Raw genomic sequence first — 26,596 nt, 5'->3', positions numbered from 1 at the left:
GCCTGCTGACGTCTGGTAGAATTTCTCTCTCAAGAAAACATGTCAGTAAGTCATGCAACCGAGTTGACAAAACTACTTGTTGCCTTTGGGTTTAGTACCTGTGTAATGTGACGCATCAACTTTGTTTCCTAAACTGTTTCATATTACAACGCTGTCAGTTTTACTGCTTACTGGAAGCAGAAAGACCAGTTTTCACGTAATAATGCAAATAACAAGTTATTGTGCAATTTCAAAACAAATGCAATATTAAACTACTTTGCACGCTATCAAATGAATTATATATTTAAAAGTAACTCTATCAGCTATGACCAAACAAGAATGCCAGCCAGACAATAAGGTCATTGAGGATACAGACTTGTTGACTACATTAAAGGAATAGTCTACTCATTTTCAATATTAAAATATGTTATTACCTTAACTAAGAACTGTTGAATCATCCCTCTATCATCTGTGTGTGTGCACGTAAGCGCTGGAGCGCGCTGCGACGCTACGATAACATTTAGCTTAGCCCCATTCATTCAATGCTGCCATTTAGAGATAAAGTTAGAAGTGACCAAACACATCAACGTTTTTCCTATTTAAGACGAGTAGTTATACGAGCAAGTTTGGTGGTACAAAATAAAACGTAGCGCTTTTCTAAGCGGATTTAAAAGAGGAACTATATTTTATGGCGTAATAGCACTTTTGGGAGTAATTCGACTCGCCTGAAAAGTCCGCTCCCCTTCTCACTCTCATAATGGGAGAGGGAGGGTGTTACTGCGCCAAGTCGAAGTACTCCCAAAAGTGCTATTACGCCATAAAATATAGTTACTCTTTTAAATCCGCTTAGAAAAGCGCTATGTTTTATTTTGTACCACCAAACTTGCTCGTATAACTACTCGTCTTAAATAGGAAAAATGTTGATGTGTTTGGTCACTTCTAACTTTATCTCTAAATGGTACCATTGAATGAATGGGGCTAAGCTAAATGCTATCGTAGCGTCGCAGTGCGCTCCAGCGCTTACGTGCACACACACAGATGATAGAGGGATGATTCAACAGTTCTTAGTTAAGGTAATAACATATTTTAATATTGAAAATGAGTAGACTATTCCTTTAAGGATTAATGTTAGCCTAACATTACACTGAAAGTAAGTACAGTACATTTTAATGCCATTTTGATATCTCTAAGAAAAATCATTCTAAAAATCATCATCGGGTGAATTCACAGTGGCAAACAGGCCTATTCGACATCTGTGTTTATCCTCTAGCAGAAACCAAACAGGCTATATTTACTCTGGTCAAACAGGCAGAAGTAAAGAGCAAAGACAGAGACAGACAAAGCTTAGGACACTTTGGCAGTTTAGGGATATTTTTATCCCAGGTAATGGATGTCTGTTAAACAGGTAGTCAGGTCACATGCATATCCAGCCCAGTTGATCACAAAATGCACACAGCTATTTTAGTAAAGAATCAGTTGCCATTTTCCTGTCCAACAATATAAACCTATTATGAAGGGTGATTAAACCTGTGATAAAAAAGAAGTGTGTCATTCCTAACCTATTGTTAACCTACATCACATGAAAATTACTAAGCTATCAAATTTCATGTTGTTAAAATGGTATCCTTAAAAAAGAAAAAGACAAGTTGCCAATGCTTTCTACCAACAAGAAAACTTGCAGTTGACAAAAACAATAAGTGATGTCTGTCCAACACACCAACACCTTCTGAAATGGACATATTTAGGTACGTAAATAACAAAATTTAAATCACATTGACGATAGCAATACTATCTAGACCAGTGGTCTCCAATCTTTTTGTGAGCAAGGGCTACCACAAAAAAATAGAACAATCTGGAGGGCTACTTTTTTGATAGTCTACTCAAAACGTTTATGTTTTACTTATTGATTTTATTTTACTTGTTGATATGTTTTACCATTATTTAAAATGTCAACATACACAAAGAAGCCAAACTAATAAAAAATAATTAATAAATAATACAATTGAGGCTATTTATACAATGTGCTTTGGCGGGCAACTTACAGACTCAGAGCGGGCAACCTGGTGCGCGGCGACACCATAGCCCTTTTCACACAGATTTTCCGTAAGATACACGGGACAGGCATCCTGGAATTTTACGGGACCGCTTGATATTTTATTCATTCACACTGCCAAGTTTACACCGCATCTGATGGTCCCGGAAAGACACGTGACATGTTGAAAGTCCCGCCCTCTCTTCTACGCAGCGTCTGAAGTTTGCATATTATTTATTATTTCTCTCTGCAGAAACAACTCGCGTGCATTTTTGTTTATGATAAGACTACAAAGGAGCGCGTGAATGCACAGTTCTATTCTGGTGAATGATCTCAGCTTCAGAGTGTATATTTGACAAGCTCCCTGATTTCTGCTTTGATACAGTTTTCAGACATTTCTCATCGTGATTGTTTATATGCATTTAAAACCCGCATTTTGAGGAGCTGAACAATATATCTCGTTGGGATGACATGCGGGTATTTTCGTTTATTATAGCTCAAATGAGCACGTGACGCGATATTCTTTTATGCTGCTGAATGATCTCAGTTTCAACGCAGTAAGTAACGAGCTAACTTACCTGATATCCGCTTCAGTCTAGTATGCTGACATTTCTCGTAGTGAATGTTGTAAATCCCTGATTTTAAAGAGTTGAACCAACTTCATGTTGCCATGACACGCGCGTCCTCACTACGGCACGTGCGTCATTGTTTATGCGTCTCATATATCATTTCCTGATAACTGCTTCAATCTAGTTTGCAACATTTCTCGTTGTGAATGTTTATATACATGTTATCTCTCGTTGTAAGGAGCTGAACCATAACTTGTGTTGTGATGATGACGCGCGCGTCCTCACTTCGACAGGCCCTTTATGGCATTCTTGTTCACACAGAGGGTTACCCGCGTATCTTACTAGGTCCTCTTTCCGGCAACGATCCCAGAAGATTAACGGAACGAGTTTTTGTTCACACAGACGCTTGTCTGGCAATTTTACGGGTATTTTCTGGGACCAGAGGTCTGTGTGAATGAGGTTCATGTCAGAGATCACTGATCTAAACAATCCAAACCTACTCTCCACTTAATTTGTCTCTTCAACACCATCAACTAGCAATACTCTAACCAGAAGACTGCAGAAAGCAGTGGTGTTTTTGTACAAAAGTTAAAGAGGTTTTATTCTGGTTAGCTGGAGAAAAAACAACATGAGATTTCCCAAGAACCTCAAATATTTCTCCACACAGATATATTGCTACTTTACAGGGCACAACTGAGCACTGGACTTTAGCCTAACACCTGGAAGCAGTTATTCAGATTTACAACAGCACTCAACTTCTCACAAAAAGACATTTAGTTTTAAATGATTACAGAATTACCTCCAACTTTGTGACTATTTCTGTTTCAACAGCAGCGATGACTGATGTCCACACTTGTCCATAAAGAAACCGGTCTGCTACACATGAATTTGGCCACAGTCACTAGTATCATATATTAACATGACTGAAGGGAAGTCAGAAGGGAAGTCACCAAAATAAAACTGGTAAATGTCAAGCATTACAGTCTGGATTACTAATATGACACCCATTTATAAAGTTTACTGATGGTTTCATCCTCTCTTCTTGAACATACGGTGTTGTTTTTAACTATATAGAGATACACATTGCATTTCAATGCATGACCTCTAGAGTAATAGAATCTAACAGAAGTGCATAATCTATGACACAAATAAACCACCTGTTGTTCTGGAGATGATGAGGACCCATGGACATGTAAGATTTCCATGTATTTTCAATTCAGGCACAAAACAAGTGGAAAATATCAAATAAAAATTGATATCAAACAGCTAAATTGCCCTGAGCCTTTTTATAGTGCCTTGAAGCACAACTTTCTTGAACGATTTTGCATTTGCTGAAACAATTTGACCCATCACTGACAAACATACACGTTTTAAGATGCCAGAAGAAATAACACTATGTATGTAACTTGTAACTCTGTGCAACTATTGTTGCATGGACTGACTCCAGGTGAGTGAAAACTATTAAGTGCTGACGCATGCGCGCTGGCTCATCAGGAAGGACTAACGCGTTTATTTTCACTAACGTTTTCTCACTAAATGAAAATACATTAGAATTATCCCAAATCCTTCATAATGGCTTGGTTTCTGTTTGCTTAAAAGCACAATAGCCCACTGTACACTAGTGCATGTAATAAAAAAAGCATGACAAAATCTGAAAGCTGTCCAAAGGCTCCCGAGTTTACTCGTCACTTCGCATTGTTGATTTAAACATGATCCTCAGAACTAATCGTCTATAGCGTCTCTTACCTTATCCGACCCGGGGATACGTGAGGAAAACTTAAATTTCCAAGGGAAACATGTGTAGTCCGTATAAAGGTTTCAGAAATCCTGTGAATATTGTATGCCGTCCGCCAACGAGGAATTCTTCTTGGCTCCCACATTCGTTATTCCTCTTCCTCCCAGCCAACCGAAACCACGACGCCCGGCTGCAACTCGCGCACACACGTACTTACAATGCGCATGCGCATGGCTGAATTCACAAGTGTCTGTAGTAATGCATGAAAGAGATCGAATTCCGCAATATAACGTGATGAGCAGTCTGCAATTTTCCCGTACGTTTTCATTGCTAGGAAGCCAATGGCATTTTAACAGTTCACACTTATGCACATTAGTGATGGACTGAATGTGAAATAAAATAATAATAAACACGTCATTGATCAAAGTACATTTACGCGGAGACAACATGGTTGTAATTTTGTGTAAGGTGTAAACGACACTTTGAATATGTAGTGCTGTGCTGAGCTAAGGACTGTAGATTTTTCCTCTTGGAAATGTGCTTTGATGCACTTGCATGACGTCAGACTGCAGTTACGTATTTTTGCAGGGTTTGAAAGAATAGAGTTTGCAGACTGCGTAAACGTGGCGAGCACAACAAAGGCATCTTAATTAAAACATTTCTTAAATTAAATCTTTCTACGGAGAGCTCAATCGTATAAAAATAAACATTTAATATTAGACCACTTCTTTATGTAGTAGTCTACATGGAGCAGAAAGCACAGGTATATTTTTGGAGAAGTGTATAGCACAGCCCCGTGGACACTTTTGCCATAACAGTCTACTTAACTCTTCTTGTGATCAGTTGCAATTTAACATTATATTTGCTAATGAATATAAATCAAGCACACAATGTTAATGTAATTACTAATAAATTATTAATAAAACAAACCTAGGTATTCGTAAAAATGCTATTAAATGCCAGTGCATGCTGCACTATCATGACAAGGAGAAATAATAAAGCTCCATCTTTTTTTCTCATACAGACAATACTGCATAAATGGATAAATAACCTTCAGTGTATGCAAAATAAAAAGAAAAGTGCAAATTCTTACCCATTCCTTAGATGTTTACTAGACTTTTTGTTAATCAGTAGTGCTGCTGGATCTCTTTCCGTTAAAGTTAGTATGAAAACAAACAAGTTGTTTAAATCCATCCACGCACTAAATTGCAGGAACTCAGTGTGAACTTTGGAGTAATCATAACTGAGTACTACAATTAGCACGCTCTGTCAAATGTAGTATTCTTATAAATAAACAATAGTAAATAAACATAATGTAATAAATAAACATAATTTCAAAGAGTCTTTATTTCCCCCCCATAGTTTAATTTTTTCTTCTTGTTATTTTTTATAATATGTATGGAACTTTTAGCCAATTTTGTTCATCCAAAATAGAAAATACTCATAATGAATAAATGTAAATTAACTGTTCACAGACACAAAATAGTAACTGATCAAAAATAATTTAAAAAAGAGAGTAACCTTTAAAAGTGCCAGCCATATAAGTCACCAAACATTTGCATAAGCAAAAACATTTAAATTGGCTCAGTGAATTTGAATGTCCATGAAACCTAAATAAGTTACAAGTAATAACAATTTTACCAAGGTTTTATTGTCTTTAAATGGCCTTGATAACAAAACACACAATTTTATCCTCAAGAAAACGAAGGTCTTAAAAAAGGTTAAGTAGAACTGAATTATATTCTTCCACCTCTGAAAGAAGACTGACAGATTGAATGCATGATCAGTAGGGAAAATCTGATCTTGATTCTCAGCAGAGGGCAGTATAACCAAATAATGCTCTTGTCTTGGTTTTGCCTCTTACTAGAACATGTTGTGCTGGTCAGCTATTCCATTTAACTACATTATTATTGTTTTTAATTTCCCTGATTATAACAATAAAATTGAGATGTGATATCCTGGCCTCATGAAGAATAAGTGATCTGAATGTATTACTGAGATTTTAAGAGGAGCAAGAGGCTGAATTAAACTTACTATTTCAGAAATTACACGTCTATGTTTTATGTATAATGATAGCAAAATGTTTTTAATGCATTTGATTCAGCTTGTGTATGTTTTTATATTATATACAAAACCAGCATTATTATATTATATTATATTATATTATATTATATTATATTATATTATATTATATTATATTATATTATATGTAAAAGGCTAAAGATGGTTCACATGGCTCGCGTCACATCCACCGCGTACACACAATAAACTCCATTTCCCAGCATTCCCGAATGTCCTCCTCCCCCAGTCCAGCCGGTGTATTTGGATACAAAGTCAGCCTTAGGAGCTGACAGCCTGGTCCATGGAAAAGATAACCTTTTACAGAAAGGAAACGGAGCCAAAAAACGATTCAATCTGAGATGGAGGACAGGCCGACCAACTAAACCATCAGGGAGTAAAGTGTACATCTTATCGGCGGAATGAGGTTATGTCAAACGAATGGGAATATTACAGCGCTCTGATACGCCCATGCGACGAGCTGTATGGATGTTGTGGTGGTGTACACTGAAATATCTAGACAACAAGAAAACCATCTAAATACAGAAAATCCGGTTATTAGAAAAGGACCACTGGAAAAACGTATGGATACTGTCATTAATGTCGGGATTACAAGAATGTGTTTGCAGTTCTTGCAGACCATGGAAAGAAACTAAGTGGATATATTATTATTGTTATAAAGATGATGAAGGCACCTCCTGCTGGCTTTTATTTATACATCAGAAACATATTATGGAGGAGACTTTCGTCGCTTAATCACCCCGTCCAGGATAAAATTAACCTTTATGCAAGCCATCCGCATCTCTTTATTTTCTCGTAAAAGGAACGTATAGCCTATATCGCAATTTATAAATAACCAACACCGAGCCGACGCTTTTCATGCTTTATAAATGAACCGCTCTGTGACAATAAAAGGTCTACTGTCATACTTGACAATCAAGGATGAAGATGAAACGATGGAAGTGTACACCTGCACATGCAATTCATAGAAACCAAACGAAGTGACAGCGGTCAGTGGCTTTGGCTTGTCATGACGGGCATTAAAATGCAAACCACCGAATCCCTTTTATAGCTATAGTAACATTTATCACGAGATTAATTCTTTTAATAATAACAATATTGAACAAATGCCTTTTCGAATAAGCAAACTAGAGGTGCAGCATATATTCTGCGTCGACGATACTGCCATCTTAAAATGGACGCGCGCTGTGTAAAGACGGCTGTTTAAAGAGTTAAACTGGCTTAAATCGTTAACAAATTGCGGGTTTACACGAGACAATAGAAAGCTAAAGGTAATCTTGGGAATTTGGTAACATTTGTGAGAGTTTTGACATCGCGAGCAGGTGCATTCCTGTTAGCCTATCACAATCGAGCTGAGGAAAAATGCCTGGAGATGCCTTAAGACAGCGCACGTGACTTTTAACGCTATTGACGTTAATTCAACATTTATTGCAAAAAAATAGCAAACAGACATTGACAAATATTAATTTTGACTGATCAAATATTATGATGGATTATGTTATTGCAACATTTCTATACCAGCTCTTAAATTGTAAGCATATCATATTCTGTGTTGCAATTTATGAGAAGATCCATCTAGTCATGTCCTAAGCCTCTAGTAATATTTATTTCGGTGAGGACTTTGCTTAAAAAAGAAAACAGGTCTTGATTTAAAAACCCAATTCTGTATAAAAAAAAAAAAAAATTATTCTCAGGCTTTGATGAACTGCATATTCTGCCCTTATCTCGTAAGCACTTTGGATCTCATAGTTTCTCTTTGGAAAACGTCAATATTCTCATCACAGACCTATTGGACTGAATGTTTCTCTAAACGCTCCATAAATGTTAAGACACACACAGAGTGTGTTGTGGACAATCAATGAGAACATTAAAGAAGCAGCTCATCAACAACATTTCTTATTTCTCAATAAAAACACCTCTACTTAGTAGATGGGCTCTGCATGGATATTGTGTGTAAGTTGACAGAGGGCCTCCTCCAGCTATTGAGACCACATCGCTGACCTGTTTGTTCAGTGATGGACCCATACACGAGACTGAGTGGAGTAGGAGGCGGTGGAAGCGCCGCCCCTTTACCTTGCACCAGCAGCGGAGGTTCCTGCGAACCCCCGTATCCCCCTGCAAATACAACTTCAGGACCCTGTTTGTCACAGGCAGACAATAGCAGTAGCTGGAACTCATCTACTTTTTCCTCTTCTGTAGGGTCCCCTGATTCTCATCTTCCCAACCACCATGAAGGCCGTAACACTTACTGGACGGCCGTGTTCGATTATGAGGCCACAGCGGATGAGGAACTGACCCTGCGCCGGGGTGACCTATTGGAGGTCCTTTCCAAGGACTCCAAAGTTTCTGGAGATGAGGGCTGGTGGACTGGCAAGATCCAGGACAAAGTGGGGATTTTCCCCAGTAACTATGTGACCCGACGGGATAGCAGCTATCCTGCGCTTCCCCCTGAAGGCCTGGTTGGTGGGGAGTCCCCACTGGACATCGATTTCTCAGAGCTGTATTTGGAAGAGGTGATTGGTGCCGGTGGGTTTGGAAAGGTGTACAAGGGTATATGGCGAGATGAGGAAGTGGCGGTTAAAGCAGCCCGTCAGGATCCGGATGAGGACATCAGTGCCACTGCGGAAAACGTCAGACAGGAGGCCAGACTCTTCTGGATGCTACGACACCGCAACATCATCGCTCTACGAGGTGTTTGCCTGCAGGAGCCAAATCTTTGCCTGGTTATGGAATATGCCCGTGGTGGGGCACTTAATCGGGCACTTGCTGGGAAAAAGGTGCCTCCTCGGGTACTCGTGAATTGGGCAGTGCAGATTGCTACTGGAATGGACTACCTGCACAACCAGACCTTTGTGCCAATTATCCACAGAGACCTTAAATCCAGCAACAGTGAGTCAAGCTTCTGTGTTGTTGTGATAATATGTGACCCTGTCTGTAAAAGTTTTATGTAGAATACAGCAAATCATAAAAAATGACTTTAGCTGAGTTTTTTACAGGCAGGGTCACGTATATTTGGTAACCAATGAGGATTATTATATTAATCTTGAGTATATTATTGCACTTTACACTAAGTTACGCTGCACCTACATGTTAACAAACTCTCATTAGAGTATTAGTTGAGTATTAGTAGACTCTTGGGGGTTGTCCCCAGTTTAAGCCACAGGTAGGTCAGGTGGCCTTCTCTGTGAAGTTTGCATGTTTTCCCTGTGTCGGCGTGGGTTTACTCTGGGTATTCCGGTTTCCTCCCACAGGCCAAAAATATGCAGGTCAGGTGAATTGGAGATGCCAAATTGCCCCTCCACCAATGTGTGTATGCAGGGGCGTCATGCACCAATATTTTTTAAGGGGGCAGAGTGTGCACAGTTCACAGAAATTTGTGCATACACATACATCAAACGAATGATATTATATAGCTTTCAGTCTTTTCCATGGCACTTACATTTCTAACAATATGAGCGCCCCTGCCTTCATGCAAAAAACTCCAAAATAAAAGTGTTGACTCACTTTCATATCAAAATACTATTCAATCGGAATAATGACATGATATTGGTATCATACTTAAAACAGATACAACATGTTTTATTTATTTAAGTTTTGTTTAATGACTTGTTTAATTCTGTCATTAATGCATTTTGCAGAACAACTGCATTATGAAATTAATGTCATTTTAAATCCATAAAGTATATAAACAACGAAAATGACATAAGCTATAGCAACGTGATTGATTTTAATGTTCAATAATGATTTTAAAAAATATGTTTAGATAAAATGATTGGAGGAACGAATTTTTGGATTAAATTTTGTGAGCATGTGTGATCCCGCGCCCACGTGAACTCTGGCGAACTTTGGCGTTGTGTTTAGTAAAAGTAGAAATTTCTACTAATATAACGTCGAGACGGTCAGATTTTAAACCATACATTTTCTACACAGAGGAGTTTAACTGCACATTACCGTACTGGGGTTTGAAAGTGTTGTGAGCGTTTCTTGCACGTTTTAATTCCTCAGATAGCCAAATGCAGCAGCAACATGAAAGCTCGTGAGCGCCATCACGCTGATGACGTCTGCGGCTGCTCTGACTGCAGCGCCTGCCGCCAGAAAGTAATGTAACATGTTGAAAACACTATCATAACGGCGAAAATCTCTGAAAAGTGACAAGGATGCAGCACAGAATTAATAATATTGTGCATATTAAACAGATTAAAAGACAAGTTACCGATTGATGGACGCTTGTTTGATTTTCAGGTTGCATGCAAAATCCATTTGGCTCAAAAAATCCAAGGGGGCACGTGCCCCCTCAGTTTGAATGGGCATGACGCCTCTGTGTGTATGAATTAACTTGTGTATGGATTAACCAGTTCTCACCATGAGTATAGACATTGATGCTGGAAGGGTGTTAAGAATAAACAAACAGACAAACAACTGTTGGGGATTAGGTTAGTGGTTAGGGTTAGTAAAGTAAGTTGACATGTACTTGCAAAGATACTTACAGTGTAGTCAGGTGAATGACTGTTGGGAAACCATCACAATTAAGGCTACATTATACTGAAGGAAAATGCAATATGGAATAAATAGTGACAGGAAGCCTCCCAGAGATGAAAAAATAAGGTAGATGTTGTGTCAACTTATATTTTTATACAGTCTTTATTTGTCCCCAGCCTTTTGCGTGGCTTCCTCTGCTTAAGGAGAGCTGGCCTGCTCTGGAACACGCCGGTCTATTTTTGGTCCTTTGTGCTATTTGCTGCTAAGCGCAGTTAGTTGTTGGTTTACTGAGCAAGAAGAAGACAGAAGCTTAATGGCGATGTTAGTGTATGGATGCATGTGTTTAGACAGATAGAAAAAATAAGCACTGAACACTAGATATAGAATGTCTGCAGGCCAAAAATCCCTGTCCTTGTCAATTCCCTGAAAACAGTCACCTCATCGCCGCTGTTTCTTCACACAGTGATGGGATGCGTGTTTATAGTGTCTCTGTAGACACAGGAGGGGAGAATCCATTAGCTGTCAGAGTTTAGAGTTTCACAGCTCCTCATTATCCAGAGGCTCTGAGCTCAGGTATCTCTTCAGACTAGAGATGTACTTGGAGATTGGCACGGCTGCCGTGGCAACAGAGGCGGATTCCAAGCCCTCCAGCCTCTTCCCTGCTCCCCTCTATCGCACCCTAGACATCCCTTCCCCCCTCAGTACAGTTTAGCACCAGCCGCCGATACATAGCTACACAGAATAGCGTACAGTATAAGGTAGAGTATCCACTTCAGAGCTTTGAGTGTTGGTATTTATCACCAAATTTATTTATTGGTATTTAAATTTCAGAGATCGGTGATCATTCTTTGTGATTCATTCAGCTGCAGATGCATGTTTTTTCAGTGGTCTTCTTTAATAGGGGGTCCAGGGGCCCTTGGGGGTCTGTGATGGTATTACTGTGGTCTTCCAAATATTGTTTGAAGTCTTAATATATTTTTGGGGAAAAAATAAAATTAGGCATCAAACAAAACTTCATAAATATAGGCTAATAATAAAAACTTGGTTCCCATGTTAAAGTAAATGAATTGTGTTGTATGTTAACAGGTATGTTATGTAGTTTAAGTGACTGTGTATACAAAGAAACGTATGCAAAGTAATGTTTTTCAGCCTTAATTTTTTACCTGCGTATCTTTCAGTAAATCTAGAATAAGGACCATCATGATGCCATGCCCCCGCCCCACTCCGCTGCGAGTCAACACACACTAACTCTCTTCTATAGACTATAGTTAACCTAAAATCTTTGCAGGAATTACTCTATACATTAAATTGAAAATATAACTAATGCATATATGCTATTTTAAATACTGTAGTCTATGCCTGAGACGTGACATGTGCTAGTCTGTGAAAATATGTCAGGAAAATATGTCAGGCATTTGATTTTGACACTGTTAGAATCTTGTCTTTTTACATGTTGTACATTTAACTTAAAATATTTAATTTTGTACAAGCCCCCCCAACGATATCATCGTCCATCGCCATGGTTTAACATAATCGCCCAACCCTACGGGGGGTCCCTGCTCCTTCTTTCTATACATTAAGGGGTCCTTAGCCTGAAAAAGGTTAAAGGAGAAACATTTCCCAGAGACACGTTAAAATGAAAGAGCAAGACACAACAGTTGTTCAAATCAAAGGAGTTTGTTTAATAAAAGATATAAAAATGTTGACGCAGAGTCAGGGACAAAGGCTTTTAAACTGGCACGCCAAAATAATGGTTAATGCCCCCATGTTGCCCGGGGGGCTAATTTGAACATATTTGCTTCTCTGGTCAGTGAGTCTGTATAACTAGGATAATCTGATTACCGTGACCTCCTTTAAAGTGATGTCACTCTGTATTTGTGAGTTAAAAGGCTGCAGTCATTGGTCAGTTTGCATTGTTAACTGAGCTCACACCGCACTTAAATGACCCCTTATAAAGAACCACCCACACGCTGGCAAAAATAAAAGAGGAATGAGGATCAATTGTAAGTATGACTCAGCTAAGAGTAACGCTAAACCCCTGATCACCTTCCCTTGACACACTCCTCAGGCAAGTCTTTCCTGGAACACACAAATACCTGAGAGCTTGTGGTTAATGCACACTGTCTGTGCTATCAAATAGCCATGGCACACGTTCAGTACTAGTTTTTCAACTCGCAATTAAGAAAAATATCATCCATAGCCTCTACTTTCAGTACTATCAGGTGTGTCAGGTAAAGACACACTGATGTTTATGGTACACTCTTAAAATAAATGGTGCTATATAGCACTAAAATGGGTTTACTGGTCCGTATTTATAGGGGAACCATTTTTAGTGCTCAACATCACCTATGTAGCACCTGTGGAGAACCATGTTAACTTATGGCTCTACAGAGTTGCTATATAGGTGCTCTGTAGCGCTAAAAATGGTTCTCCTATGACTACAAGCTTTTGGGACTATGTACGATTTTTTGATTTAAGTGTATTAGGCTGTTTGATTGGTCGAATGCAGAAATGGTGTTTTTTTTATATTGTGTACATGTAAATTCAACAGTTATGTGTGTACGTCTTAGTTTCTGTCATTAAAGGGACACTTCACTTTTTTTGAAAATAGGCTAATTTTCCAGCTCCCCTAGAGTTATACATTTGATTTTTGCCGTTTTGGAATCCATTCAGCCGATCTCCGGGTGTGACGGTACCACTTTTAGCATAGCTTAGCATAATCCATTGAATCCGATTAGACCATTAGCATCGCCCAAAAAAAACAACAACAACGAGTTATGGCTAGGAACTATAAATCTCATTCTGCAATGATATTACGCAGTGCCCAAAAATAGTACCCTGCTATTGAATGTAACCAAGGGGACTATTTTCGGACGCTGCGTAATATTATTGCGCCTGCTGCAGCCATGATTCGGCAGCAAAGTCCTTGATTATTACGCCGGAATGAGAGTATAGTTCCTAGCCATATTGGCCTAGAAAATCGCAACTTTAAAATTTTCTTTGGTCTCAGTACACAATGTAACTACAGAAGAGTCAAGTTTTAAATAGTACAAATATTGAAACTCTTTGGTTATTTTTGAGCGCGATGCTAATGGTCGAATCAGATTCAATGGATTATGCTAAGCTATGCTAAAAGTGGTACCGCCAGGCTCGGAGATCGGCGTAATGGATTCCAAAACGGTAAAAATCTAATGTTTCACTTTAGGGGAGCTGGACAATGAGCCTATTTTCAAAATAAGTGGAGTGTCCCTTTAAATTGTATTATATACTGTACATTATGTTATCCTTTAAAAATGGTTGTTGTTACGTTAGGGTTACGTAAGATGTTACGTACATCCAGCCGGTTGTTATTTCAATACAGAATTTAATTGTTTTTGAATTCAATAATTATATTGAATTTATTTTTAAGTTTTAAACTGCACAACTCAAGGTCCCTGACAGGAACCAGATGTGTTATCAGTTGGAGGCAGTTGTTATCTGGGAATAACAAACATCAAAATGTCGCTGACAAATCGGAATCAAGCATTCCAGACAGCTACGTAATAAGACTACAGTAGTTAAAGGTTGTGCAAGATTACTGTATCTGTGGGCAACCGACCTTCAAAGACAAAACAGTGGATGTAAATTGCAGTGCTGTATTTTTAAGGCTGATGAACTGTAATTAATTGTAACATAAAACGTGGCTCTTTTGGACGTTTGGGAAATTTTATTTAAATTTGTCTATATAGTATTATGGATCTGGATAATGGATAAGTTGACCTTGCTTTTGTAATATTTACGCTATCATATATGTGTACCATGTACACAATGGGTACAGTTAAATGATTGGCCATGTGATGCCGTGCCATCTTAGCATGTCTGAAAGTTTTAAAATAGTATTTTTTTAAATGTATTTTTTTGGCCATTTGGCCTTTATTTTAACAGCGAGTGATGAGAGGACAGGAAAGTACCAGGAGTAGAGAGAGGTATGGGGTCGGCAAATGACCACAAGCCGGGAATCGAACTCGGGTCGCCAAAAGTGCGAAAGCATGTCAAAGCGCCACCCACTACACCATCGGCTCTGACTTGAAATGTTGTTTTACCAGCAGAAAGAAAGAACAGGAATAAGGGAGAGATACTGTAGACGTGGAAAACGAGAAATAGAATGGCTGCGAATACAGCAACAATGACCTCTTTATCGCACGCCCAAGACAGAGATGGCTCGACAATGACAGGAGTCGCTCACCCAGCTGGGGGAGGGGAGGATAGATATGAAAAAACGAGGGCCTATACCTCTTACGAGAGTTCATACGGATACAGGGAGGAGGGCTAAGAAATGTGTGTGGATATGTGTATGTGGTTGAAAAGCCCTAGGGTTTGAACTTACACAGGGGGATGGTCTGGGTCAATGGTGGGTTATAAGTACCGGGGTCACCAGGGATGGCATCACAGAACTGAAGCTTTGCTGAGGGTAGAGGACCTCATTTGTCATTGTATGGCAGACTTCCCCTTTTAAATGACAAACGAGAGATGAATTGCTGTAGTTATACGCCTTTCTAATTATCCTGTAGCTTAACCGGTAGAAAGATCATCAAGGTCATAGGTTAGATTTTCAGGGATGCACATGCTGATGTGCATTTAAAGACACATTAGAAAAGCATCCATCAAATGCATGAATGTTCCCTGCTTGGTAAAACATGTTGTCTAAAATGTATCTTATATTAGGCTGATGTCATGGGAATTTATACGGTATGTATTATTATACGAGTTGGCTGATTTGATTGAATTCATATGATGTGATTCATACAAATACGTACAATTATTATAAAAAATAAATAAGTAATGAAACCACAGCCCTAACCCCAACGCCACCGGGGGGAAAGCAAATGGACAAAAGCGTACAAATGTGGTCTTACAAATTAATACGAATCAGCCAACTCGTAAAATGTGTATGAATTGCTGTGTTACTTCTGGTATCATATCACATTTTCTTTTCTTATCTCTACATTTACGTTTATTCATTTAGCAGAAGCTTTTATCTAACGCCACCTTTACAAAAGAGGCCTGAGAGTTTTAAAGCACTGCTCACTTGTATTTTTTAACAACACCTTGCATTTATCCATTGTATCTAACTGTCACCCACAATTTTAGGTGTTTCATTAATAAGTAATAGGATGCATTCCTTTCCCACCAATTAAAATGAGTCACAGTTGTCTTAAACATGCAGGATAGCAAATGTAGGGCCATACACTGTTTTTTATGTTTGCACTGCACATAACTCATTAAAGGAGCGTATATATGTAAACCCAGGTGTGTTTGATACCAGTTTAGAGAAATCTTTATACAAGTAGCCTAAATAATTTTTTCAACAGCATGCACTTGGAAATTAAACCCATGACCTCGGCATGACAAGTGAAATGGTCTACCAGTTGAGCTACTGGAAAAGCAACTTTCTATTTACAGTAATCCTGTTGCAGTTCCGTCATTACTTATGTATTACTCAAACTTCCTAGCAATGATTCAGAAATGGATAAATTATAAAAAGTGCTCGCTCACCAGGGCTAAATGCACGCTTAATGCACCCATCAGCAAAGGTAAACAGCACGAAAAGTGATACTTTTGCCAATGAATTGATGTGATAAACGTGGTATATAATGAAATATCTTCACCAGTATCGCTCGTCAATCAGCGTCAGCTCAGATTTGAAACACCGCCCATCTGGTGAAAACTTGGGTATCTGCGGTACAGGTGTGCTTTGGAGGCCGTGGGTTTTTAATAATCTTTTGTCAATATACATCTAGGCGTGTATGTGTGAGTGAGACGGATTGAAAGAGAGAGACTAGCAGGTCAGTGTCTCTTAGTGTAAACTGTGACACAGATCAAATGCTTGCCAGATAGCAACACACACACACACACACACACACACACACACACACACACACACACACACACACACACACACACACACACACACACACACTACCAGAGAAATCAATAAACGGACAATAAAGAGTATGGCTGACGGTCTCAGTTAATGAACCGAAGAACACAGCCCTCAAATTACTGAGTGTCTATAAATGTGTACTAGTTAATACATAATCTAACACATTTTTCCAGGTACGAGAATTCGTTTAACGAGTAACCGAGGTCGAGTCCAGTGTTAGGTCCTGTGCTCACATGACTGAGAAAGGTGGGCAGTAACTCAAAGCAAAGAGGACACAATGTGTACACACAAAGTGGTTCTCCACGCCCAAACTGAGCATACAGTATGATGCATTGCGCACACAGGTTAACTATGGACAGCAACATCACAGAGTCAATAATCAAAGCAAGATCTGCCCAAACTGCTAATACACACATAAACACACTTAAACACTACATAGACATGCAACACAGTTTCTACTGGCGTGATAATAAACACAGACAGTACAACACGCCTTTTTTTTACTATGCACACGGATGATACAAATATGGAGCATTGTTCTCATATGGTAGTTGCTAGGAGGAGATGCTGAATGTATAGTATTGTAGTATGTGTACCCTCGCAATGTACACAAAACAATGCATGTAAATGTCAATATACTGACAGGCACTATAGCTCTGTACACAGAATGCACTGACATGGACAAGTGTCACAGATCTTGAAGTGAGAAAAGCATTGTTAGAACACTGAAAGGAGGACAGGCGGGAGCAGTGGGAGCAAGGCAGAGCCTCTCTTGATGGGATACTGGAACAGGTTGCGTTTTGAGTGTCGTGTAAACAGATCATTAGACTACAGCCATGTTTTATTAACCAATCCCTTAAGGTCAACTGATTCAGCATTTTAGAATCAGGTCAGCTGAGCACGGATAATTGTGTCGAATAGAGATCAATACTGAAAAACGGTATTACATACGGGTGTAAACGTTGAGAAAATTAGGCTCAGAAATGAAAGAATTGAGGAGATATTTTGATAAATGATGGTAACCACACAGTTGCAAGACCCACTGACTTTAATTTTTCTACTCCATGGGTGCTGTCAATTGTGTGGTTACCATTAGGGTTGGGCGATGTCCCCATAAATTGGCAGTTGACGATGGTTACGTAAACCATCGCGATGGACGATGATATCGTTAGGCGGGGGGTATTTTAATTTTTCGTTATTATTCGTTATTATATAATTTTTATTCGTTATTTTACTTTATTACTTCCACTTAAGAAGAGTTGTGCACTTTTTATTTTAATATATATTTTACATAAATACTATTCTGTACTTAAAATCTATAATTTTGTTATTTTACTATCCCAACTAATGTCTCTTTCCTATAGGTTGCACATAAGGGGAAAAGGTAGCTTTAATCCACTGAAGAAGAGTTGTGCACTTTTAAGCACCTTTTAATCTCTTTACATAAATATTTTTTTCAATTTAAAAGCTATAATTTCATTATTTTACTAACCCAACGACTCCTCCGCGCTTTCCAAATTTTGCACGTAAATATCTGCGCATATGTGCCACCAGTACTCCGTCAGAGAGCGGGTCTTCAGCACCGCGGGGAGCAGCCAGCACTTCAATCCGCAGCTTATTAAAACTAGACAAAGTGAACAGGGCCAGACACATCTAAATTTAAACATGGTCTGTGTATGTAAATCCCGCGTTTGTTGTTCCCGTTTTCTTGTTCTTGACGTTCCCTGAATTATGGGTTTATATCTTAATCTGCCGCTTCAGTGCAGTATAGCCTCAATGTAACAATGAGCACGATCTCCCGAGACACTACAAAAGGCTACTAATAAATTATTAATATGGGCTGTTTTCTTGTACAAAATTAAATATTTTAAGATAAATGTACAACATGTAAAAAGACAAGATTCTAGCAATGTCAAGATTAGGGATGGGCATTTTCCAGTAATTTACTAATTTTTTTAATATTTAATTTTTCGAATATTTAAGCTCTTAAAGAACGAATATTCGTTTATTTAAATTATGTTAATTAAGACATGCGTGTTTTGTATTTTTAATTTTGTCATAATTTCACAGAAGGCTTATAATTAGGAAATATCCACAGCAAGCTAAACTTATATTTAATTATTGCCATTAAACTGCCATGTGCAGTTATCCGGTTAATTTTCGAAAGAGCACCGCAAATAATAAATGTTCTCCGTTTCATTTCGTTCTCCGTGTCTGTCTCTTTATTAACAAAATAAAGTAGACTTTATAACAGAAAGCTTACAAATCTCTCATGATGTGTTGATTCGGGCGGCGGAGAACAAACGTTTAATAACACGTGAGCCCTCACTGAGCCAGTGGCCAAATACGGCGCGGCGGGGACAAACCCGGAGATAAAAGGAAAAACTTAAATTCGTCTGCAATCTGCATTGCCAAACAATCTGAAATACATACAAATTAATGTTCATGTATATTTTACATTTAAGTCTGTAAAAGACAGTATAGATGAAGTGAAAAACCATTAAATAAGTTGTTACCCTTTGGTGGCACATTAAAAACAAACAAACATTCGAATAGCATTTTTTAAATTCGAATTATTATTGCCATTCGAATATCCGTGCCCATCCCTAGTCAAGATCAAATGCCCGACATTTCACAGACTAACACACGTCACGTCTCACGTCTTCTATTTAATTTATAGACCAATTCACGCAAAGATATTAGGTTAACTATAGTCTATATAGAAGAGAGTAAGTGTATGTCGACTCGCAGCGGAGTGGGGAGGGGGCGTGGCATCACGATGGTGTCTCTCCATCGTGATGTCAGTCAACCATCACGATGGACGATGATATCGTCTATCGGCACAACCCTAGTTACCATCATTTATCAAAATATATTTTTTGTATTAAAACAAAATAAAGAAACTCATACATGAAGATGATGTTTTTGGGCATGCTATGCCTTTGGCCTATATTTAGGGACACAAGGCAGCATTTTTATGTTAATAAATCATCTTCGTAAGTCAGTATATTGGTTAAATGACTCATTACCGTGTGAAATGAATACTCTCTCGCCCGCCCCTACCGTCTGTAGGAAGAATACCCCACTTGCAAGTTCGCTGTATCCGACCCGGTGTTCTTCAGTCTCGCAAAGTCTCAGATATCGCGAGAAGCAGGATCACTTTACGCTAAACAACACAGAGGCAGGCGAGCGAAACACGGCTAGCGATAGTTGCAAATGGCAGAGCCGGGGAAGAAGCATCGAAAACCCTTGACGGAAGATTCCAAGAAAAGAAAAAGAGCTTCAGACCTTATAATATATATATATATATATATATATATATATATAGGGTGACCATACGTGCCATTCTTCCCAGATGCGGATATCAGGTGCGTCTTCCGGAAGTCATATTTGTCGACCGCATACGTCATAGAGGATTATTATTATTATTACAGAAAAGCAACAGTTACATTTTAAAGTAAGAATGAAACCACTATTGCATTTCTTATGTTTTTAACTGAATGGCGTATGCTGTCAACAAATATAACTTCTGGAAGACGCACCGAAATCCTTGCCAGGACGCATCTGGGAAGAATAGCACGTGTATATATATATATAGATAGATAGATAGATAGATAGATAGATAGATAGATAGATAGATAGATAGATAGATAGATATAGATAGGTATATATATATATATATATATATATATATATATATATATATATATATATATGGATGGATGGATGGATGGATGGATAGATGTAGAAGGATAATATTTGTCTAAAGTTATATTAGTAAGGTCAATAAGTTCATCTGGACGAATGACGTTTTCCCTTTGCTTGTCTTTATATATTTTTTATTTATTTATAATTATATTATTCTCATGCCCACTCTCCCAATAAAAAACAAAACACGAAAACAGTAGTTTGCCTCGTTCATATCGGTCGTTCACGGTAAAAATACTATTATGCATGACAACACAATAAAAATAAAAAATCAGTTGGAAAGGAAATATTACTTACCTAACTTAGACATAACTGGATTGGAAATAAGCTGATAAACTGGGTTGTGAGGGGGGAGGTGTTTAAAAGCATTTACTTCCAGACACTAGGGGGAGCTCGTAGAGAAATAATACTCAGACTTGCCTGGTTTCCCTTTAAAGGAAAACACAATTTTTCAATATTTTACTATGTTCTTACCTCAACTTAGACAAATGAATACATACCTATCTTTTTTTCAATGCGTGCACTTAATCTTTGTACAGCACGTTTTAAATGTGTTAGCATTTAGCCTAGCCCCATTCAATCCTTAGGATCCAAACAGGGATGAATTTAGAAGCCACCAAACACTTCCACGTTTTCCCTATTTAAAGACTGTTACATGAGTAGTTACACGAGTAAGTATGGTGGCACAAAATAAAACATGAAAATTTTTTACGCGGATAAAAAATAAGAACTATATTGTATGGTGGAAGAGCACTTAGTTTGCAGCACTTCAGCTTCTGGTGCAGTAATATTGACGGAATTTTAAGCGAGGGGCGTAGTCAGGAGTGATGATGGTACTGCGCACCGAGTTCATGTAACAGTCTTTAAAAAGGGAAAACATGGAAGTGTTTGGTGGCTTCTAAATTCATCCCTGTTTGGATCCTAAGAAATGAATGGGGCTAGGCTAAATGCTAACACATTCGCAACGCGCCTTGAAAAGATTAAGTGCACGCATTGAAAAAAGATAGGTATGTATTAATTAGTCTAAGATGAGATAAGAACATAGTAAAATATTGAAAAACTGTGGTGTTTTCCTTTAATATTTTATAGGAGATATGAGAATGGGAGGAACTGTATTGAAAATAACACAAGTCAGAATCGAACACTATATTTCAGCTTAAGTATGTAACTACTAGGCCACAGCACTAACACATTGTCCTTTCAAACCTTTAAAGGGGACATATCATCAAAATCTGACTTTTTTCATGTTAAAGTGCTATAAGTGGGTCCCCGATGCTTCTATCAATTTAGAAAATGTGACAAAGAACAACCCAGTAACTTAGTTTTGGTAAACCATTCTCTACAAGCAAGTGAAAAAATAGGTCATTGAAATTTGGCTCCCCTTTTGATGTCATAAGGGGGTAATACCGCCCCTTAATCTGCACTATCCAACCACTGCACTGCCAATTAGTGCAGAGATCAGCTCATTTGCATTTAAAAGGACACACACAAAACATCAAATTTTTGTTCATACACAAAGTGGCAATTTCAACATTCTATAATAAATTATCTATATGGTATTTTGAGCTAAAACTTCACATATGTACTCTGGGGACACAAAATATTTATTTGACATTTTAAAAAATCCCGTGAAATGTCCCCTTTAAATTAAAAAATGTATATGTTTTATTAATGTACAGTACTGTGGTGCCATAAAGGCTGTTGATCTCAAAGCCCCCAAATGTCTAAATATTACTGCATAAAAACTAACTCTGTCATTTTTGTTAAATGTTATGCTTAAGTGTGTTTGACACATCTTTTTTTAGATTAATAGCACCCAATGGCATTCACACATTTTTGTGACCTTTTGGAGCCACTATGTAAATTAGTCATTTGAATATACTGACTTGATATTACAAGGTATTTCGGGTTGTTTTGGTACTTTAATGTTTTAGTTACAATAGTAAATATTTATATATAGAATAACAGTATAGAATAACATACTTAAAGGGATAGTTCACCCAAAAATGTAAATTCTGCATTATATATTCACCCTCATGTTGTTCATCGTATTTGTTTTTCCTACTATGGAAGTTATTAGTTATAATCAGCTGTGTGCTTACTGCTTACCATCATTTATCTGAAAAAAATCTTTTTTTGTGTTTATCAGAATAAAGAAACTCGTGCAGGTTTAAAACAACACGAGGATATAAAAATGCTGACAGAATTTTTTTGGGGTAAACTATCCATTTGAATTATGCAAACCAAATTATGTCAAGAAACACTGGTAGACTCTTATAGTCTAATATAGTTGCATAGCAAGATAAAAAAACAGATAAGCAGGTCTGGCGGGCAGGTGCTTTAGTGACTGTCAGGTGTTGCTTGTGTCACAGAGTGTCTCTTTGCATATGCCTCAGGTGGCATTTACCTCAAAGAGGCTTGACAGCTGACACAGCTGACACAAGGAAAAGTTGGCCCCGCGCAGGTACATTTAACCCTGTGGGAAAGCGAGGCTGTGCAGTTACACTGTTGGTGTACTGTTACTAAATCTGACAAAATTTCAACCTAATCGTTGTTTTATGACACTAATAAATGTATTTTAAATAGCTTTATAAATAACATCATGAAAAAAATAAACCAAAGCCAGCGCTGAACACATAAAACAAAAATGTGGAAATTAATCTAGATGTAAATCTAAATGTAGAGAGAACAGAACGAAAAGTCTCTGTGCTAGAGTTCGCCAGCAGTTTTCACGTCCCAGCTCCATATTCAGGCAAATTTTCATGCAGTTCCTGGTTGGTGGTTTGCATTCCAAATCTCCTAAAAAGAGACTCAATGTATGTCCAGAAGTCAAGGCCATCGAGTGCGGCACAGGTTGGAATTACACTCTTATCTATTGACATTGCAGGCAGTCTAATATTGACATTTAAAGAGAGAATCAGGGCAGAAATTTGACTCTAAGCGTGAATACGTAACCTCAAGGACTTCTTAAAAGCACAGGCAACAAAAGCAGCAGCATCTTATGTCAAAATTACTGAAAGTCACCACGCAGAAATTGTACCAGTACAAAGCCACAATAAAATCTTTACTGGAGGGCAACATCGTGCCATAATGATTAAAGCTCAATCAGCCGTTGGTTTTGCATCTGCGGCCAAGTAAAAGTATCGGTGACATGAGGTCTTCGGTATTAAAGTCAAACGCACGCTACGAGAGCACGCATGATTTTGTTTTCTTTCGTGTTGGTACACTGTAACTAATCCTACACTGGATGTGTCAATTACAAAATCATTATAAATTACAATGTGAGGGACAGTGTACATTAATTAACATTCGTAAATGTAAATGTCTCACAATTGTATTGGCTGTTGCACAGAGATGCTCTTTCTTGCTGATCTGACAGCTGGTTTGAAATTTATCGTATTGTCTACTACTACTACTAGTTATAGTTCTGCTTTAGCTGTTGTCATGATTATTAAAGGTCCCATCCTTTCTGTGTTTTTGAAGCTTTGATTGTGTTTACAGTGCGCAATATAACATGCATGTGTTCATGCTTCATGTGTAAAAAACGTGGTATTTTTTACACAATTTACTTATCTCTATAGCGCTGTTTTCACTGTCCTAAAAACGGGCTGATTTCTTCCTTGTTCTATGAAGTCCCTCCTTCAGAAATACGTAACGAGTTCTGATTGTGTAGTTTGTTTCGTGTGTTGTGAACAAACCTAACAAAGCTAACAAGCTAACGGCAAGCTAAGCTGGCGACTGCCGTATTCATGTGGGCGGAGTTTAGTCAAAAAACTGTTCTACTGATGTCATTAAAGCAGGAAGTAGAGGGCTGTAGTCCAAACCGGCCGTTCGCTGTATAGGCTTTAAAAGGTGAATTCTGTTAAAGAAAATATATTGCCTGGCAGTGAACTTTGAGCTTTAACATTTTACAGCTATTATTTATGCTATTATAGCAACATTACACACTAACTAGGGTTTAAAAAATGGGACCAGAAAGAATGTGACCTTTATACACGGCTTTATGAAAGAATGTCAAAATGATGGTTGTCATTTTGGCCACTTGAGACACTAAGACTGCCACATATATTCTTATATTTTCCGCCTCCTTTAATCTCCTTTCCTTTGCTGTCTATTTTTGATGCTAATGTCTAAAATATCTGTGTCACTCCCTGTGTACTCCCACTTATAAACCACACAAAGCCAGAAGCACAAGAATACATGTTCATATGCAAACACACAGACACACGTGCACACGTGATATTCCCAATTTCCTCTTCCTTCTGCTGTTTCTCTTTCACCCATTCCCATCATCCATCTTTCATCTCCTTTGGCCGTGTGCAAGAAGGGATGCATCGGCAGGCGACAGCTGGAATATGATTCAGACAGAAATGGAGGAAAATAGGCAGGGAGGGATAGAGAGGGGGTGTGAGAGATTGTCTGTAGGGCACAGTGATGAAGAGGAAATGTAGTCTCCCAGAGACTGCTGAGGATAGGGAGGAGAACGGGGCCAAACTCACTTATTGGACCAAACAAGACCCACCCATTGGTGCTGATTGGTCCATAGCCATGCTTGCCACCAGCACTCTTAGTCAATAACCTTTTCAGTGAATGTTTTGCTTTGATGTCTGGGAACATTACTGAGCTAAATATTGTCAAGATAAGAACCTGACCAGTCTTTAAATATCTTGGATATTATTTTTTTGCTTTGTTGCTTGTTCAGTTTATTTAAAATTGAGTTATATAGCACAATGAAAATGCATGCAGTCAATTTGAATAGAAAAAACATGAATATGCATGGTATTCCTGTAGCTCAGCTTGTAGAGCGTGTTGCTTAAAATATGGTTATTATTTCATTGTTTCATGGTAAATGCCAGAAAAATATATTTTTAAAACTGTGTTAGAGGAGCACACACAGAAGAAGCAGTTTGATACTTTGTGTGTCGACCAAAGTTCAAATCCTTTGTGAATGCAATCTAAGTAAAAATAAGAATAATTCAATTTTATTGCATCTACTGGGCATAACAACATTTGATTTATGTTTGTACAACAAGATTTGAAAAAAATAATGGAAGATAGAAGACCCTCTTTAGATGCAGCACAAAAATAGGAACCTCGCAGATATACCAGGTGAAGGATTCAAACTGCACTATCAGCATGAGAGACTGTACAAAAATCTGCTTCACAGCAGTGTAATGTATTGTACCTGGTCCAGCAGGTGGAACGGTGGTGGGAGATGGGGGAAACAAGGGACCTGATTCAGCCACAGTACCAGCTGTTACTGCCTTCACGGGACAGTTCCAATTCAGACCTCGTCGTGCTGTCTACTGAGTGTGCACTATATGTGGCACTGAAAGCAGAATTTATATGAGCAGATTAAAAGATATGGAGTGGGCGAGCTTTAGGGAGACAGAAAGGACAACATTGTGGGTGAGAAAATGTCAGCATAAAATCTTAAAGACAGCCATCATTGTGACTTTTTATGCTCGACAAACCAAGAAGGTGAAGTTCGGCGTGTGTAAAGTGATAGTTCATTTAAAATGTTAAAATTTGAAACTTTTCTTTAACACAACTGATCAGTCCTGGTCATGGATCCTGATTGGTCAATGCATTGTGCCTTAAAGTGCATTACAGACTAAATTTTCAACGTTGCACCTTATTGCTTAATTATAAAATCATTACTAAACAGTTTATCATTCTCAAGACTTGTCACTGCAGGGTGAAGACTTGTGATGGTTGGATTATGTGCTGTTTTTAACTCAATCTAGATCGCTAAAAGATTCTTCACTAAGGGTCAAGGGTCAAATTGCTCTCTTGTAATGACAACGTTTGACAGATGTGTGTGTGTGCGTGCGTGCGTGCGTGTGTGTGTGTGTACTGACATCATAGTGCGCTTTATCATTTACAAGCTTACGTAGCTGCAGCTGGATGATTAAAGGAAATGCTAAGTAAGTTGTAAATTATGTTGACTGGGATCTACAATCTAAAAACTGCTGGGTTATTTTTAAACTAGCAATGGATCAAAAAGTGACAAGCCTAACCCACTTGGTTGTAATTTAACCTATGCTGGGTTGTTTTAACCCATTGTTGGGTAAAATATAAAAAAAAATTTC

The 26,596-nt window shown here is 38.2% G+C and overlaps 2 protein-coding genes across 2 annotated transcripts in view; one reads left to right on the top strand and one right to left on the bottom strand.

Annotated features, from left to right (window-relative positions):
- Positions 1-4,520, bottom strand: part of sipa1l3 (signal-induced proliferation-associated 1 like 3) — an 89,030-nt gene extending 84,510 nt beyond the window's left edge. The window contains exon 1 of the mRNA XM_065283053.2: positions 4,327-4,520. The gene's annotated coding sequence lies outside the window, so the exon portion shown is untranslated. The remainder of the gene's footprint in view (positions 1-4,326) is intronic.
- A 2,114-nt stretch (positions 4,521-6,634) lies between these two features.
- Positions 6,635-26,596, top strand: part of map3k10 (mitogen-activated protein kinase kinase kinase 10) — a 32,542-nt gene continuing 12,580 nt past the window's right edge. The window contains exon 1 of the mRNA XM_065279171.2: positions 6,635-9,283. Coding sequence (XP_065135243.2) covers positions 8,410-9,283 — 874 coding nt within the window. The 5' untranslated portion in view covers positions 6,635-8,409. The remainder of the gene's footprint in view (positions 9,284-26,596) is intronic.

This window comes from Paramisgurnus dabryanus, chromosome 9 (assembly GCF_030506205.2).
Source record: "Paramisgurnus dabryanus chromosome 9, PD_genome_1.1, whole genome shotgun sequence".
Lineage (NCBI taxonomy): Eukaryota > Metazoa > Chordata > Actinopteri > Cypriniformes > Cobitidae > Paramisgurnus > Paramisgurnus dabryanus.
Note: the sequence above shows the minus strand (reverse complement) of the source record. Positions and strands in the feature narration are given on the sequence as shown.